This window comes from Diplotaxodon limnothrissa, linkage group LG4, assembly GCF_057381915.1.
Source record: "Diplotaxodon limnothrissa isolate DT_005_m linkage group LG4, D_limnothrissa_male_GT1.1, whole genome shotgun sequence".
In the NCBI taxonomy this organism is placed as follows: Eukaryota; Metazoa; Chordata; class Actinopteri; order Cichliformes; family Cichlidae; genus Diplotaxodon; species Diplotaxodon limnothrissa.
The window spans coordinates 9,875,919-9,888,714 of NC_140599.1; the positions used below are offsets into that span (position 1 = coordinate 9,875,919).

The 12,796-nt window shown below is 42.7% G+C and overlaps 1 protein-coding gene across 1 annotated transcript in view; it reads right to left on the minus strand.

Moving 5' to 3' along the window:
• grin2ba (glutamate receptor, ionotropic, N-methyl D-aspartate 2B, genome duplicate a) overlaps positions 1–12,796 on the minus strand; it is a 97,967-nt gene that overhangs the window by 22,180 nt on the left and 62,991 nt on the right. The window contains exons 6-9 of the mRNA XM_085352106.1: positions 8,966–9,174; positions 8,374–8,545; positions 2,503–2,656; positions 1,130–1,255 (exon numbers count right to left, since the gene is read on the minus strand). Coding sequence (XP_085208232.1) covers positions 1,130–1,255; positions 2,503–2,656; positions 8,374–8,545; positions 8,966–9,174 — 661 coding nt within the window. The remainder of the gene's footprint in view (positions 1–1,129; positions 1,256–2,502; positions 2,657–8,373; positions 8,546–8,965; positions 9,175–12,796) is intronic.

The window sequence follows — 12,796 nt, forward strand, 5'->3', positions numbered from 1 at the left end:
TCATCCTTTCAGCTGAGGAGATCTAAGACGAATGCTGTCAGAGTTGACGCGTGAAATATGAAAATGAATGCAAATGACTTGTCCGGTGTGAGCAGCGCTGGAGGATTTGCTGAAACCTGTGCACTGCAGACACAACTGTAAATGATAAAAAGAGAGGCCGGTGAAGGAGGACGAGGAGAATGAAGTCAATGGGTCAGTGAGGACAGCTGGTCTACGCTATATGTGGAGGTGGCCTGCAATGTGTTTCTGTGTCTCATTCATTTTTTGTGAACAACGAAAAACATTTTGTACAACACGGGCCAACTCTTGTATTGTTACAGAAAGGAAGCATCTGTACCTGCACTTGTTTCTTTGGAGAAAATAGCTACTCAGACTGCAAATCTCACTGAACACTCCTTCTCTGAAGAACCAAATTACTGGCCACCATTCTCATTCATAAACCTCACCAGCTAAGACAAGTAACCTGTGAACTGATACTGATCCACAACATTTATTTATTTCTGTGGATCTTATTAGGTGTTTAGTGTCATATCCACAATTTCCAACTTGGCTGTCAGTTCAGATGCTTTGAAAAAAAATCTGAAACAAAAAGTGTCTGAAAATAAAGCCGACAACAGACAAGTAAATGCTGGGTAAGTGCTGGTAAACATGCAAGTGTGTATTGCGTATATCAAAGTGTTTATCAGCTATTCCTGTACCTAGTTATGTGTGTTCAATACGTGTGATATTTGGACCCAAGGTCACTAAAATATCATCTCACCTATCAAAGAAATCTGAATAGACCTGCTGCCTGGGCTACGTGCACAGGCAACATGTGTACATGTGTTTTCTGAAAATCTTCTAGGTCACAGAGAGCAGCTGCAGCACACAAAACAAAGTTTTTAACCAGGATGTCATTTTGTTGTGGTAATTTTAAGACTGAAAACGTGACATTTTCACCTGCGAACTAAGTGCTTTGACACACTTATAATCAATATAAATGCTGAAATGCAGAAATATAAATACTGCTGGTCTATTTATTGGTGGATATTAAACATAGATAAACAGATGAAGAAGGCAACCCAGCTATAAGACTGTGTGTGTGTGTGTGTGTGTGTGTGTGTGTGTATGTTGCGCTGAAGCCTCTCACCTCTGCCGTCAGCCAGACACCGGTTGTAGCCCACAGGGCTGAAGTACTCGAATATAAACACAGCCACTGCTGACACCAGCAACAGCATCACGAACATCATCACCCACACATCCGCACTGAAGGGCTCTGGAGGGCGAGAGAGCGAGAGAGGGAAGAGGAGAGAAAGATGAAGGGAGAAGGGGGGGAGCATGGACAGAGAGAGATAAGTAAATGGGTGGGGCGGCGGTGGGGTGTGTAAGGAGGCAGAAGACGGGGAATAGACAAGGGACATTAGCAGAGAGCGAGGGAGAGGGAAAAAGAGCGAGGGCGGCGGAGAGAAAGAGAAAATGAAGCAAGAGAGAGGAGAGGGCAAGAGAAATATGCAAATGTGGTGCGCCAGATTGAGAAGAGGAAGGAAGCATCAGAGAAATGGAGTGGGAGTGGGAAATATAAGAGGGCAAAGAGACAGGGAGCAAAACAGTTAGCCGTATTATCATGCACTCCAGTGTTCGCTGTGCAAATGTGCTGAAACTTGGCTCCTATCATTTGGCGTGGCCACTAAATCTCTTTCTGTTCAACTTTTAAAGGGGAAAAAAATCAAACAGCGTAATAAAAAGTCATCACTGTCCGTTTGTCAGGAAGGCTAACGAAAAGACATTTGTGCAAAAATTGCTTTTAAACTTAAAGATTTCAAGAATTCTTAGGAGTTAAGTCGAACCATTTAAGTGAAACTGAAAAAGTCTGTACAGTTCAAAAGGATCCAGCTTTACTGTACGTGTAAATATAAAGATATTAAAATGCAATTTGTCCTCTAGGGTGGACTCTATGGATCATTTTGGACTCCACCACCAGTACAAACTGCATACACTATATGGGTCTGTACTACAGAGGGGATTTTGTTCTCTTTAAAGGGGCTTTGGTGGAGCTGACTAGGGACAAAAGCACCATTGGTCCACATACAGTTAAATGAAGGAGCCTGTCTATGCTAGCTTAACAAACATGCATGCTTTTTCCTCTTATTTTTTGCCATTTGATAAAGAACAATGCATTTTAAGCATGACTAAATTAAACTCCACTTCCTGTGCACTGGCCATTAGGCCATCCTACATTCAAAATGCTGATTTAAAAAAAAAAAAAACTTTCCAAAACCCGCCAGATCAGAGCACAAATGAAGATCAATCCTTTAAGAATAGTGCTTAAATGCCTGGTGGCTTATCCATTATTGTGTTTTTGTTTAGTTTTTTTCAATAAACTGCACAAAAGAAGACATTCCTACAAGTTTGACCGGTCTCTCCTGGATCAGTGCTCACACAGGTCAAAACACAGCCTTTGGTCTCTTCCCCTGATCCATCTCTGCCGCCCTCCCCCAACCTTTTACAGCTCGCCTTCCTCACCTAAGAAAGCCGAGGGCGAAACGGTGCCATTGCTGCGAGAGACCATGACGCTGATGCCTGTCTCAATAAAGGGGACGGAAAAGTCAATGACCTCTGACCTCTCCTCGTTGATGGTCAAGGAGCCGACGGCCATGTGAGCGTTTTTTAACACCACCTAGGCAAGATGCAAAAAAAAAAAAAAAGCAGAAAGAGAGAAAGTGTGTCTGTTATCTGTTTCTCAACACATCCGTCAGGCAGCTATCAATAACAGAGGCAGAGTAAGTCAATGAATGCAGTCTTGTGTGCTGTGGCAACAAACACATTCCAAAAAACTATTTCAATGGAGATAGTTAAGAATAGCTTTTGGTCATAAAACAGCATAAAAATAGCATATCACAGCCATCGGTTCATTTGAAGGTGACTGTGCAGTCTTTCTAAATGTGAATCAATCCTGTTTGGCGATGTAACAGAGACAAAGGTGGACATCCTTATAGTTTAAGATCATTAATGTGGAAAACAAATACTGTTTATACCGTCTATTCAGGTTCCCCTCTGCTTCAGGATGAATGAAAAACGAGCCTCTTAGCAGAGAAGTTCTGGATTAGCTAACATGTCAACGAGCAGGTTTCACGATAGGACATGTTTTTGTACTGACTTTAAGATGATTACATGGTCACAATTCATAAGCATATGGCGGCATCCTATGTCACAGGTCATTATGTAGATCATAAACAAGGCCGGTGTAATCACAGAGTTAATTAGTTAACAAGAGCACTCAGACAGCGCAAAAAAGTGTGTTGTACAGCTGTCTCTATGCCCTTTTATGTGATGCATTACTCAATATGTGACTTTTTTAAGGTCAACTTTGACCTCTGGCACTAATAATAAAGGTCGAGGTCAGATGCTTAGCCAACTTGTAGGTATTCGTGTCCCTTAAGGCCTAGTATTTTGTAAATTTTGAAGATGACCCATAAAATAAATTGTGAGTAAAGGTTTTACTGATTTTCACTTTTGGTGTGCAATTGACCTGATTTTCACCAATCAGCTCGAGCTGTTATTGGTATCTAGCATCACACATAATTTGAAAATGATATCTCTGAAACTGTGGATGCTAGACTGCTAAAAAACAGACAAACAAACAAACAGACCTGATTATGTACTGCCTCCCTAGCTCCAGATATCTAAAGGTCATAGAAAGCATGAGTTAGACCTATGCTTTGTTTATGGAAGACATATTAAAGGGATTATTGGGACCAAAATTAAATTTAGGTTTTTTTTTTCTCTGTCCTGTATTTATCCCCTAGTGTTTTTTGTCAGTTTCACAGTTTTAAAGATATCAGCTGAAGGGATGTCGGCCTTCTCTTAAATATAAAGGATATAAATGGGACTTGATTTGGCACATTCACCTAACAAACAAAAGATCCCCAGTTTGATCCCAGGAATGGACACAAACTCCTTCACGGTTGTGTCAGGAAGGGCAAATCTGGCAAATCAAATATGTGGCACCACCTTCTGTGGCGACTCTTTTTTTAATAAGGGAGCAGCTGAAAGCAGTTTTCTTTCATGAGGGAAAAAGTTCCAAAAAACACATTTGAAAAATTTAGCAGTAATGTCTCGCTGTTGTACCCACGAGCCTCTCCTGAAGGGAGGATGGATGCTTTCTTCGGCTGACTGATACAATTGCTGGGTGTAGTTTGATAGAAGGAAATTGGTTCCTATATTAAACTGCTCACAACAGGGATTGTGGATTTTTTAAAGTGATTTTTTATTCAAGAGAATATTCAAGAGAAAGCAGACATTTCCACAGCAGATATATTTTAAAATGCACATTAAAAGAATCTCAATGACAGACGGCACTGCAGGCTGGAGGAAAAAGCATGTAGATTTGATTTCTGGTTGGTGAACACTTTAAACTTTAGAGTGGACCTTATTTTCGGTCTTCTTGTCAAGCTGCTCACTTCCTTCCAATAACATCTGTCCCAGAATACATACAACACTTTACCCTCGTCTTCAGTAACCACGCGGAGCAAAATAGGCTGAAACACCAACCTCTCCAAAGAACAAAACCACAGCTCAGTTCCTCAAGTTAAACTTTGTTCTGAGAAAGGGAGAAAAGTTGTAGTTCCTTTGTAGTTCCCTTCTCCTTGTCCATTAACATGTATAAAACATGATGCAGACAGGGTACTCTCTATCTGCTAGCTGTCCAAAAGAGTTTTCCGGCATACGAGGGAGATTAAATTTGATATGAGGTTAGGAAAGAAAGGAAACAAAAGTGTGCAAAGAAACATGAGGCTAAGAAAATGGAGGCAATGGAGACAAAGATGGAGCGCGGTAGATCGAGACAGCACACTTTCCACACATATAGCACTCGGACTGGACACTCGTGACGCTCGCCAGGGGACGGAGAGGGGGAGAAAGACACAAAGAGGGAGGGAGTAAGTGGGTTACCACAGTGGGTCAGGGCTGCTTGAAATAGCCGCCCCAATGCCTTCCTCTACCTGCCTTCCTCCCCTTCCATACCTCTGCACAGGTAGTATATTTAGCCCCAAATTTCTACAGCCCTACAGCACAAGTGGGACAGGACTGTCTCTCTGAGTTAATAAGGCGTGTGTGACTAGTGTGAGTCAAAACTCCGCTGTGTGCTTCAGTGTTAGAGTGAGTGCGCGCACACAACAGTGAGTCATAAAAGGGAAAAAGACAAAGAGAAGCGAGTGAACCTTTGTTCGCTACCTGTGAAGTGGACCTTTACAGGCAGGGAGAATATTCCACATCTGCTCTGCACATTATCTGCAATGCTTTTTTTTTTTTGTCAAGTGTTTATGTGTGTGCAGCATGTGTGCAGCATGTGTGCATTTGTAACTTTCCGATCTTGCTTATTCTGCCAGCATATGAGTATGGATGTGCGTGATTGCCTTTGTGTGTGCGTGTCTTAATGTGCGAATATCTCCCTGGGGAAGACAGCGAGTCCAACCAGCAGCGTACTCACTTCCTCTCTCCCCGTTCGCTCTCTCCATCTCCCTCCTACGACTTGTTCTCTCCGTGTTATGAAAGTGACCCATGTGGGTGTTATTGAGAATGAGTGAGCGAGGTTCTGCGTTTGCGATTGTTTATGTGTCTTGGCTGGTGCGTGCGTGCGTGTGCGCGCGCGTGCCAGTCTTTATGCGTCTCTGCTAGCGAGGCTAAAATTCATGTAATCAAGCGTATTGCCTCTAATATTTTAGATTAGGTGCACTGGGGGCAGCGCAAGTCAGTGCAGCCCATGAAATGTGACACTAACTGCTAGAATTGAGTTAGGACAAAATGTAGGACTTCTCATCACATTCATTGATTTTCTTTTTTTAAATTTGATCTTTTGTCTTTGTGAGCTGTGGCAAATTGTGAAAACGCCCTCGATGATCTCTGCGAGATATCCGGGAGCGCGCTCAGACATGTTTCGTGTGCAAGCGTGCGTCGCCGTCGGTCCAGATCTCGGTCCGCCGTCAATATGCTGCAGTTTTGGCTGTTCTCCAAGCGGAGAAGGACGCAGGTCGGATTTAGTTAGATCCAGCAGTTATGGCGGAGCTTTGCTGAAGTGTGAGAGTGTAAATCTGACCTTACAAGTGCAACATAAAGAAACGGTCTCACCAAATAGGGTTTCTTTGTGTCTACGTGTCTGCTTTGGTTCATGTTTTTCTGTGCTTACTCAGACATTAGAGTCTGTTGTCTGCATGTGCAAGAGAGGTGGATAAATGCCCCCCTCCCCCCGTCTATTCTCCTAATGACCATTCATCTGTGGAGGTGAGAAGGAGATGGTACATTACGACGCTTTTAGTCATGGCGATAGAGTTTATTACAGGTGGCCACACTTACAGCTCGGTGCCCACTAAAGAGAGGTTGACTGTAATGGCTTTATGTAAGAGATTAAATGTGTCAGTAAATTGAATAGCAAAAGTGTCCACGCAGGAAAAAGCAGACACGTAAACTCATCTCGTCTCTGTCTTCTGTGACTTCCGAAGGCTGCTCGAACTTTATTATCCACGCAAAGTTGGGCAAAGCCAAAGTCCTTCAGTAGCAACTCTGACAAAACATGTTCTCAACCCGTGACCTTTGGGGTCCTATTGATCTGTTTGCCTTCATTAACAAATGGCCAACGTCAGACAGCACAAGTGCAGTTCGCTCTTATAGGTTGAAGTATGAGAACTGACAACGACCTTAGCTTGGGAGCAATGTCGATTAGGAAATGTTTCAAGCCCGCAGTGAATTGTTGCAGCTGACTGAGCTGAACCTGGGGTGAGGTGCTTAACCCATCTGACATAAGAATTAGGCCCGTGTGGCAGAAGCTTGACCCGGAAAGGGAAGCTTATAATTCAAGGTATGAAAACGAGCTTCAAAGAGGAAATGAACCCTTCAGGCACCCCCTGTGTGAGTTAAAAATAGCTCAGGACATTGAAAGCAGACAGTAACTTTGTTTCCCCTTTAATCTTTTATTCACCTTCACCTCCAACTTGGCAGTAACTCCAAGCATCCTAATGCGGTCCGCTCATCTCAGCAGAACAAGAGAAAAAAGAATCACACTGGCTGCATGGTAAAAACAACAAGCAGCTGATATAACGATGCAGTAAGAGGCAAAGGGTACACAGCTTTGACTTTATATTTCTGCTGTCCAATTTATTCATTTTGTAGCGCCAATAGTTTTGAAATGGCACCTTTTATTGTTACTTCAAACCAAGCTCAGGCTGTTCTCTGAGCAGATCAGTGGATATGAGGAAGCCTCAGTGCCAGTCCACACCAGCTGATGGCTAAGCTTATATACTTCATACTCATTCAGCTGGGTTTAGAGAGTTGCTTTAGCCTGCCTAAAGTTGATCTTGCATCTCCAAGCCACTTTGCAACCCACCTCCACCCCCAGCTACTTTTTTCACACTGTTTTTCTTATTTTGTGTTTTTTTTGGTTATGTTTGTGCCCTCCAGAGAGGGCTTTTTAACCTAAGGAAACATACTTGCGTCCAATCCTCCAAAAACACAATGCTGACTGACTGGAAAAGTGGGTCAGAACAGGGAAGGGAGCAACAGCGGCCATTACCACAAATGGGTGAAGCACGAGAAATACAGCAGAGAAGCCTGGCTGGTGGCCGTAGTGGACATTTTTCATTGTTTTTAACATTCGGGTTCAATTCAGCTCTATGTATCATATACCTTTGTTCTTGTCCATAGCTGGTTAATGGACCAATAACAACACAAGCAAGAGTCCACAGACTGTTTGTCACACTGCCCCCTGGTGACAGTGAAAAACTACAACATGTCGACAATGGTCTGCTAGGCCATGATGTATGTATGATGTGTCTAAACTGATTGTGATTGAGTTCTGGTAGTTCGTGACCTCCCTGGCAGAATATGCCAGTGCATGTAATTGGTTGAAGGGTAGTTTCTGATTTGCATTGTGCTTTTTACTCAGAGTAAATCACAAGGAATTTTTGGTGCTAGCATCAGACAGCAAACTCCACCAATCACTCGCAACTGGTCAGGAACATCCATTTTTATCTTTCCGTCACAACTGGTGGTTGACAGTTGGTTGGCCTCCGGGTCTGTATGACTAAGCCCTTATTTAATCAATGCTGTCTCTGCTGTCATTGATGTCTGCTCTGTTTTGTATGGGGGGTCTTGCAAGAAATGACTGCAGATGGGCATAATTTTATTTTGACAGTAGCAGTCCTGATGGAAATAAGTGCAACTGTCATATAATTTGCACATGCATGACAATGAGAAGTTTCCGTTTCCCCAGAACATTATTAGTGGATATCCTTTTTGATGATATCGTCTCCATTACATGCAGAACTGTCACTTCTGCAAGTAATGGAGTCAAGGTGTGCAAAATTAAAAAATAAGACACAAACAGACGTATTACATCCTTACCTCTCCCACCATGCCGTTCCAAGTTCCATTGACTTTCTTGCCATGTTTTCCATTGGTGACCAGGTAAAGGTCATAGGTAAATTTGACTGACTTGGCAATCTTCTTCAGGATGTCGATGCAGAAACCCTTACAGCAACGCTTGATGTAGATCCCTGACTCTTTTGTCTGATTGCTGCATAAGAGGACAGATGGACAATTATTTAATTAAAAATGTACATCTGTGTGAATGGCCATGAATCATTAATTGTAAAAGTGATTTGGTGTTTCTGGCACTGTCACTGTCACACCGATGAAGTGTGAAATGATTCCACCTCGGGCTCCGCAAAGCTGCCGTGGGAAATTAACATCATTCACAAGTAAATTTTAGGCAGTTGCCAGGCTTTTCATTTCTGCTTCGGTCAGTTCTGCAGTAGGTGGATCTGTGAGCTACTGTGGCAGATGGCAGGAAAAATATGTGTAAAAACTCACACTAATCTAACCTTTTACTCGGTGGAAATTAGTTTTTGTCTTGTAACGCATTCTTACGTTTGATTTTCAGGCATTTCAGCATTAATCTGACACAGATTTTCTACACGTGAAATTTGAGCCTCACACTGATTTGATCTGTTTCCGGCAGGGTACAGTGTTCCTCATGCACGTCCCACTAAGCGGATCCACGTCTTCCACAATGACGAACGGAGCCTCCTCCAATGTCACGATGGACAGGTGGTCATCCTCTCTGTTTGCTGGTCCCCCGTATAGTTCATAGCGAGGCCACACATGGTACTTCATGGACAGGGAACCGTTCTCCCATTTACCCACCTGGAGAAACATCGAGAAAACAAAAGAGAGTAAGTCTGCCTTTAAAATCACAAACCAAGTAAGACTTTATTCATTTATATAGTTGCTTAATAGTAATCATGGAGAGACTTGCAGTCTTTTTATTTTCGTCTTTTGTGATTGAGCCTTGAAGTGCCGAAAATAACAGTGAAACACATCAAATGGCAGAAATCAAAATAAAAACAAGAATTTGGATTAAATTTCACACTGCAGTAACTCAAGACCATAAAAAAATAACTGCAGCTCTGCAACTGCAAACAGCTCTGAAATATATCACCAGCGATCCTGCATGGTGTTCAAGCAAAAATATCTCAATATAATTTTAGAGCTTCTTTTTCTACTTTCTGTATTTTTGTGATTTTGAGATGAGAGGTGACTTTTACCTTTGACAGATTCTTTATCGGTTAAACTTTTCATTTAAAACAAGAAAATTCAAATGAAAGTTTAATATATGTACAATTGCTCCACCCACCCCAGGAGAAACCCGCTAAAATAGATGGCATATCCTTTGATTTTCATACTAAAAAATTCATAAATTTAACATTTAGAGATCCTGTCCCATTCATTAGGTTACTCTTCATGAGCCCATGCTTACATTAGTCTATTAGATGTTCATTAAACAAACCTTCCTACACTGCAGAAAGCTTGTGGGACAGACAAGCCACAGGTGTTTCAAAGTTTTCTAAGCCTAACAGAAAGAAAACAGTGGCTTCCTGCTCTTGGATCACATGTCTGTTTCTAGCCACACCATTCTCTGGTGAACACACCACTGGAGATCCACACGGCATTTCTCTATGGAAGGTTTGTACAAGGATCTCCAACTGCCCCTAGGAGACGACCCCAAGCCAACACGCCAAACCACCTAAAGCGGCCAGTGATGCTTTTTTGACAACTTTGCCAGCCACGGCGTACAAAGCTTTCTTCAACACCAGTTAAGTAGTTCAGGTTTAAAAAAGATAATGGCGATCCTTCTTCATCCTGCTTCCCCACTGTAGCACAAATGAATAATGATGGAAAGTCAAGCACCAAGATCCACCTGTTGTCTGGAAAGTGAGTCCCTACTTTCTCTCTAAAGATACCAGGATGGCTTTTTAGAGAGGCAATAGGGACTTCTTCTCGTAGCTTTTCCAGAAGTCATAGAGATCTTACCCCAGTTTCCTGAGTTTTAATTAAATTACATTTTTAGAAGAACCCCACCTAAAGCCACTTCCTGCTATCCCAAGTGGTGTTTTCACTATCAAACTAATAATTCTACCCTGTAACAACCTGATTTCCTTTTCTAACTCCTGAAAACAGTTTTGTCCAATAGCTATTGTGTCACCTTGTATTTTTGGTGAGAAGAATTCCAACAAAACTAACCTGTGTTTTTCTTAGATCTCCCCATTGAGACAGATTGGCAACATCTTTTTGTTTTCAAGTCTCCAGTGACTCCAGAAGTCAGAGAAATCCTGCCAGAACTCTCTGTTATGGGTCAGTCGCACATTAAAGTGACAATATGGTAACAGCATGCCAGCAAAGAGATGCCTAAAAATTACTAAATGGTGATCAAAGAAACCAACAGGTGGTATTGCTGCTTTAACCAGCGTATTACTGTAAAATTGATTAACCTAAATTCTATCAAGCCTGGCTGCCCTCCAGCTGCCTTCAGAGATTCCACATATGTGTATTTTCTCACATCTGAAGCTTCCTCCAGATGTCTCTAAGACCATTTTTAATTATGACGGTGGACAGAAGGGAAGCTGAAGGTGTATAAGGTTCCCCTGTAATTCTACCAGCTGAAGGATGGGTGGTACGTTTACAATCCCACTACTACTGAGCCATTATTTAACTGTTTTATTTATCATTTAATTTTTCAGTTCATGTCAATTTTATTTATATAATATAGCACCAAATCCCATCAGCAGTTGTCTCAGCGTGCCTCAGAAAACCTCAACAACCTGATGACCCACAATGAGCAATCACTTGGCGACATTGGGAAGGAAAATCTCCCTTTTAACAGGAAGAAATCTTGGGGAGAACCAAGCTGAGGGAGGGGCAGCCACCTGAGCCTGCCCCTCCCTGAGCAAGCTTTGTTTCTCTATCCCTGCCCCCACTGATATTTAAAGTTCCCCGTTTTTCCTTCCTGAGTTAAGTCAGTATCTTCTTTACACAAAACCCTTTTTGTTTACTTAGCTGTTCGTGACCAACCGCTCTCCTCATCTTTAAAACAGAAAAGTCTGGGGAATAGTCTGACTCCCACAGACGGTCTTCCAAGGGTTTTATCAAAAAAGTAACAGGAGTACGACTGTTGGCGCTCGTCTCGTGATACAATATCTGAGGATTGCTACAAAGACTCACCCTCAAGCATTTATAACTCTTTATTTTCAAGATTTATGGCGTTCAAACAACCTGTAGTTATACTCTGATTTTCAGCTTCAGCTGCCTTTATTCTCGTCTGTCCACGACCTTCACTGTCCTCCGCTTCTCTGTCATCCTGACCAGAGCTTCTACCTTTCGCTTCGTCAGTCTCGTGCACGACTCCTTCCACTCTAGCCTCGTGTCTAACAGGAGAACAGAACACTCACAGAGAGAGATGCCATAACTTTTTTGTTTTGTTTGTTCACCTCTCAACTCAGTAAGTGAAATTAATATTTCAAGAGAGTGTGTAAAAAAGAGAGGAGAGGAGAGGAGAGGAGAGGAGAGGAGAGGAGAGGAGAGGAGAGGAGAGGACTGGGACACAGAGTAGAGAATGAGAACAAGGTTATTCTGAAGGGCGAGACTGAAACAGAGGGAAAGTGCAGAATTCAGATAGAGCGTAGAGGACGGGTAGAGAAATACAGAAGTGGATGGAGAGATTAATTGAAGAAAAAAAGAGAGAGAAAGGGAGAGTTTAAAGTAAGAGAAAGAGCCAAGTGAGTGTCGGGATGACAGAGAAAGAAAGCCAGAGATGGAGCTCATTCAAATGCAAAATACAGGCTCTTCTGTAGAGGAGTGTCCAGCTGTAGGTCTGGAGGACCCTCTAGCCCTTGTGGCTCTACTCCACTGAATAAGCGTCATCAATTAGTCAATTTCCCCCGGATGGCTCTCACATAAAACCATACCTGGAGACTATGCCTGTGCCCTTTCCTCCGGTTGTGCCAAGTAGGCCATTTTTATGAGCGGAAAGACGTGGGTGGAAGTGGGAATGGATCATCAGCTAACTGGACTCGGTATAATGCGAGGCAGGGGAGGACAGGGAGCTGTGGTGTGAGTATGTAAAGTTAGGTTTGCACTCTCATTAAATATGTAAATGTGCTCAAACACATTGGACTCTGGGGAGCACAAACTTGGCAAGGCTGCCTGGAGTGGACAAACTAAGGCTGTGTATCTCTGGGACACAATGCAGCCTTTTTCCTGTTGGGACAAAAAAAAAAAAGGGGGGGGGGGGGGGTAGTGAGCTGGAGCAAGTGATGGAGAGAGACAGAGATGGAGGTGGGGGACTAAGAAATGAGTGGGGTGTATTGGAGGATAAGGGTTAAAATCAACCAGCCAGGGCAAAAAGCATGACTGGGTACTACAGTATACCTGCTACTTCAAAGATGCAGTGGAAGGATGGTTGTAGCTGGAACTCATTAGGATCCAAGAA